General features: G+C 36.5%; 1 protein-coding gene across 4 annotated transcripts in view; it reads left to right on the plus strand.

The window, feature by feature from the left end:
* The window catches only part of rimbp2b (RIMS binding protein 2b), a 92754-nt gene extending 86977 nt beyond the window's left edge, over positions 1–5777 (plus strand). For 2 of the 4 annotated variants that reach the window (XM_083554090.1, XM_083554091.1), the window contains 2 exons: positions 874–993; positions 4008–4724. In XM_083554090.1, coding sequence (XP_083410216.1) covers positions 874–993; positions 4008–4040 — 153 coding nt within the window. In that variant the 3' untranslated portion in view covers positions 4041–4724. Of the gene's footprint in view, positions 1–873; positions 994–2083; positions 2578–4007; positions 4725–5134 lie in introns of those variants that run through there. The other 2 variants (XM_083554088.1, XM_083554089.1) reach the window with 2 other exon arrangements.
* The last annotated feature ends 223 nt before the right edge of the window (positions 5778–6000 follow it).

Raw genomic sequence — 6000 nt, forward strand, 5'->3', positions numbered from 1 at the left:
CGTTGAGTCTGGGTGAAGGGAGAGCTTGCTAACTCCAGTTACAACAGAAATCATATAAGCATAGACAGGTTTCCAAAACTAGTGCTTTTTTATTTTTCTTGGCAACAGCATTACGGGTTAGTCAAAAAAACTTAGAAATGAGCATCAGAAAATAATAAGGACATATTCCTCGGTCTTGCACACATGCAGTAATACCGGAAAATGCAGTGGCATGCTATTCCCAAAATACCGCTCTGCTCCTAAAGGAAGCGCAACATATTTCACCCGTTACACCGTGTGTAAAGTTCATTCGTGTAGACACCTGCAGCTTATAGACAGGTGCGGCTTATTTATGTTCAAAATAAAAATATTTGTAAAATTCAGTGGGTGCGGCTTATATATGGGTGCGCTTATAATTACTCCATAAACATTTTACAGATTTCATTGAAATATATCTAACTCTTCTACATTAAGATCCAGGTTTACATAAAAGAAAATTTTATTTATTTATGACATATGACGGATGCTTTTATCCAGAGCAACTTACACTTATCTCATTTATACACCTGAGCAATTGAAGGTTTAGGGCGTTGTTTAAATGCTTTGCAGTGGCAGCTACCGCTTATTTTTCATTGCTCATCGTTTTTCCATTAATTGCAATAATCTTTTTTGAGATTTGTTTATCTTAATTTGGAGGTAGCAACTCAGTGGTGAAAAGGAGTTTAAGCCCCATAATCGCCAAGCTGCCACTCATGGGCCCCTGAGCAAGGCCTTTGACCCTCTGTGTTTCAGGGGCACTGTAACATGACTGACCATGAGCTCACGTGTGATAAGTATAGCACCTTTCTTTTCTTTTCTTTTTCGTGTGTCGTGTCATGTTGTGTCACCTTACAGGGCGAACTTAACGGGCACAGAGGTCTGGTGCCCTCCAACTTTCTGGAAGAAGTGCCTGATGATGTTGATGTTTTCCTCACTGAGCCACAGGATCAACCAGGCAGGACCAAGAGCAAAAGGGTACACCCCGTTTCACAGCACTAGCCTTCTCTCATCCATCGCTATTTCCCTCTATCCGTGTCTCTTTTTTACCTCTCCTTTGTCTTTCACTTGGTTCTTTTCCTCCTCTATGTGTGTTTCGTGTTGTGTGATGGCAATTTTATTTATTTTTTTATTTTTTTATATTTTCCCTTTTATTTATTTATATATATATTTTTTTATTCTTTTTTTTTTATTTTGTTGTACCATTAAAGGAATGAACAAAATAGATCAAGTTACAGAGATGTACCAAGTTTTTCCTTTATGTTAAAGTGTGTATGAAAGACTCATGAAAAGAGTGATTATGTGTGTATAATAAAAGATAATACAGTATTCATAAAGCATTATTGAAGAAAATGTGAAAACCATGTGATGTCACATTGTTCCTGGTTCGAAATTTGTAAATGAAGGGGAGGAGGGAATTTAGGGGGACGCCCTCGAGAGTCTGTATGATATTTATGCAGGATTGTAAGAGATGCTTTATGAATATGAGTGTGTTTGAACTGAAGATCACTTTATAATAAAGGCAATAGTTTTGATGTACAAAAAGATGAAACCCATGTAGAACTGCATGCCCCCGTTTTTTTTCTTCCAAAAATGCTTGACTTCCTCCATGAATCTTTTTTATATTATGCAAAAGAGTTGAGACCAGTAAAAAAAAAAAAAAAAAAACGGGGGAAAAAAATAACAATAACGCATAAACATAAAACATTTGTATATGTTTACAAAGTAACTTGTCTTTTGTATATTGCTGATATTTAAGACTTCTGGGCTTAAACAAATTGTAAGTAGAAAAAGAGATATACTTTGGGAAGTGATTTTATCTATAGATTTACGACTAATGTACAGTAGATACTGTGTCCTGGTTTATGAGAGGAAAAAAAATAATAATAATGAAATGATCGCTGTTGTGCTCAGAGATTTTTCTTGTTCTTTCCTTTTTCTGACTAGCCTTCTCACATGTTCATTGTGCACACTGTTAAGATGCATTGCATCATGCCGGTGTTGTTCTTTTTTTGTTGTTGGGTTTTTTTTTTACTTTCTTTCTCTTTCCACCCGCTTGGCAAACCAGAAGAAGAGCGTTCATTTCACACCGTAACGGCTCAGTGCACCTCACGTAAGTGAGCGACTGACGATACCAAGACTAACGCTGTCCTCGTCTAATGCAGGTGACATGGGAAACCTTTCGTTTTTTTAAACCTTTCGTTGAGTTTGAACACTCAGACAAACACACACATGGCAGTACAGACCTACAGTATATATGCAATATAGTATAATAGTAGTATATAATAGTATATATAGTATAAAGTGCTATAATCGCTATATAGTTACTCAGGCATTAATATGCCACATGACCTCACATACAAAATTGTATTTATATTTTAATGGTAATAATGTTAATTGAATGGTTTGGTGAAAAACTATTCAATTAGCACAATTTTCTACTTAACCTAAATGCAGGCTATTAGTCAAAGCATCAGTTTTTTGTCTTAAATGTTTTGCTTTCGTCTTACATGTGTACTGGAGCTACTAGGTTATAAAAATGACCCTAGATATGAGCCCAGATTCTAGAATAGTGTATATATATATATATATATATATATTAGAGGTCAACCGATTCATCGGTTTTGCCAATTAACCCGGCACCGATAGTTGATTGCTGGAACTTTCAGCTATTGGTAGAAATCCATACCAATAGTTTTTCCGGGTTGCTGTCATTAAACAGTACAAGACCGGCCTCTAGAGGTAAATCACTGACGACACGTGCTGTATGTTGGAGTGTCTTTTATATTTATTTTGGATGTAATTGTTTATTTGGAGTGTTTACTTTTGTTTCAGTTTGAAAGTGTCTTTTATTTTCCTCAATATTTAGTAAAATAAGTCATATATTCATATTTATTACATTTAGCACATTTTCATGATTCAGTAGATTTTTTTAATTTTGTAATTTTATTTTTTAATAGAGTTCAGTACCATGGGGTGTTTTTTAAATCCAGTATCCATTTTAAAAACTATCGGTTAATTAATCGTTATCGGAAGTGCAATCCAACTCAGCTATCAGTACCGGTAAAATCAGTCGACCTCTAATTATAGTATAGTATATTGTATATTATATTACACTGCGGTCCACAGCCAACAGATTTAATTGAAATGGAATTTGGATTGTCCAGTAGTAGGTCAGAGCTCTGTGCTTGTAAATCTGATGGTTGTGAAGTTGGACCCTATCACTACCAGACAGTCCCTTTAAATTATACATTAAAACGCATTAAAGGTTCACATCACCTCATTCACAGGTCAAGCACTTTGTTTGAGGTTACACAGGCCTTATTTAAACATCTTTAACCGGTTCTTCTAACCACAAATTTTTTTAACCTTACATTTATTGAATCCTTAGCTGTGATTGGATGAACAGAAAGCAGTGAATTTGTCTGCTCAAACACTATAAGAAAGTGAAACCCCCGAGTTCTGCATTAGACGGGCAGAGCTGGTATCTTCAGTTGGTTCTCTGGGTGTTTGTACATGACAGTGTCCGTCTCATTGACTCCTGCTGTAACAAATGACTCAAGCTACATGGGCGCTGTTGCACAGCAGAGGTCCGAGTTTGAGCTCCCTTTTCCCCCTCCCTCCCTCCCTCGTAGCGTGGTACGCCCCTCTCCCCGCCGACCGTAGCAACAGACCCTCCCTTCCCATCAAGAGGCTGTGCGCCAGACACGACCGCACTTATCTAAAAACGAAATGCAAAATGGCATTGGGACATTTTTAAAGCGTCGACTGGGGTGCAGCTTCTCTCGAAGGAACGGCAAACAAACACCAATAAAACGTCATTTCTTTCCCTTTTAGAGAGTAGATTTCCACCACCAGCATTAGTTTGTCATCTGTATCATTTCTGATTTATTTATTTATTGATTTTGTCATTTCAGTAGTTTGTTAGTCGCTTAAGATCTTGACATTTGTAAATGAAGTGTGTGTTTAAAGCAGGTTTGATTTGGCTTCAGGTCCCATGGCGCAGTTACCATGCTGAAAGGTGATAGATTACATCCGAGACTGGTAAATTATAAACTCGTCTTTTTCTCTTTATCATTAATTTGATAATAAAAATAATACAAATAAATATATATATATATATATATAGATATGAACATTTCACATCTCACAAATTCCCCTGAAGGTCTGATATCGTAAATAGTTGTGAAAAATTAATCCTGGCCTTCATTACAGCAAAGTAATATTTAGAAAGGAGTGAGTTTGAGACATCCATCATTTAGTTGTTGTTTTACTGCGTGTGTAGAAAACAACTACAACTACGTAGTAATCATAGATATTCATATTAGACTGCTATAGCGTAAAATACGTATTGTTTACTGTTTTATCGCACTGCTTCTTCTGTAACTTACCGTAATACATCAGTCTTTTCAATTGAACTGCATTGGTAGATTTGAAAATGCATTATTTTCCTACCAGTTCAACTGATCAAGAGATTTACAAGCTAACACCAGTCACTTTTACCAATTTTAAAAAAGAAAATGTATGTTTTTTACATGTGGATGATGTTGCTGTGAAACATCCCAGATTATTTTCTCCAGGTTTCTCTGTGTATTATATGTATATCTATGATCCCAATCCACACTGTACTACTTTAAGACAAACAAGAAAACTGTGTATATTATGATTATGAATAGGATGATGATGATAATGATTATAATGATTATTATTATTATTATTATTATTATTATTATTATTATTATTATTATTATTATTATTATTATTATTATAGATGCCAAAATATTCAAAGCATCTTTTTATGCATTTTTTTAAATCTCTCTCGAATGTAGCAATTCCATCGTAAATTTTTTATTTTTTTTTTATGAAGAGGAGAGGAAGGGAACACCTTATCTATTAAAGGATGATATGGATCTAAAATATGGATTTTATCTATTCGGAACACATACATAGAGTGAAGCCATATACACAGTTGTTATTTGGCATGACTTTGTCGCTGCGTACTGTACGGTGGCCCTCTTGGGACAGAAAGGACTTGGTGGAGATGGAGGGTTGGATATGCAGAGAGAAAAAAAATGGCTTTTTTTTCCTCCTGAACTTTCGCTTACGGGTCTCCCATTAGGTTCCTGTGGAAAAAGCAGGGGGCTCACCGAGACGAATCGCCACCTCCATGGTGCGCCCCCACCAGGGCTCTGACCCCACCTCCCAGGGGCCAGAGAGACCCTCTGTGCGACGGCCCAAAGCCAAGCCTAAGAAACAAGGATTGCTCTCCAGAGGAAAGAACGTGTTGAAAAGACTCTGTAAAATAGTTGGAGACACTTTTCCATTGGACCTGGATGGAGGTGGGAAAGTGGGAAAGGGAAGGGTGGGAATTGGGATTTTCATGACTACTTGTTAAACTAGTCAAGTTTTAAATACTTTTAAATGAACCTAGGACCCCCTTCCCCCAATTATATTGACCATGTGACACAATTTTTGGTCTTGGGTAGTAGGTCTTATTGTCTAACTGCTTATGCCTCAAAACTTTACCTCTTAATAGCTCTTATTCCTTTTGAGTTTTCTGTCCAGAATATTATGAAATGTGCATTTTTTCCACATAAAATAAATAAAAAAACACCATACTTATGGCCTCGACGAGACTGGTCACATGGTGGCAGAAGCATAGTGAATTTTAAGTAACTTGCCCACTTGCCCTCATTCAACTTTTTCAATCCAGTCAACAAATTTCAGCTGGACATGGTGAGACTGGATGCTGCGAGGAGAGACAGGTAGTTGCTTGAGTGGTCATTGGGTTATCACTAAATTCTTCGAATGTTCGTTGCTCTACATATTTTGATAATAATCGATACAGACGTAGTAAAATGTCATGCCGTGCTGAAATGTTTCCTTTTAGGCAGCTGGAATGAAAGTAAACTCATTGGCTTTAATGCCTCTGTATTTACACTGCTATTTATATTCCTGGAAACTTCTAGAAAGTCTGGTAGTGTT

Source organism: Silurus aristotelis, assembly GCF_946808225.1.
Source record: "Silurus aristotelis genome assembly, chromosome: 11".
NCBI classification, from domain to species: domain Eukaryota; kingdom Metazoa; phylum Chordata; class Actinopteri; order Siluriformes; family Siluridae; genus Silurus; species Silurus aristotelis.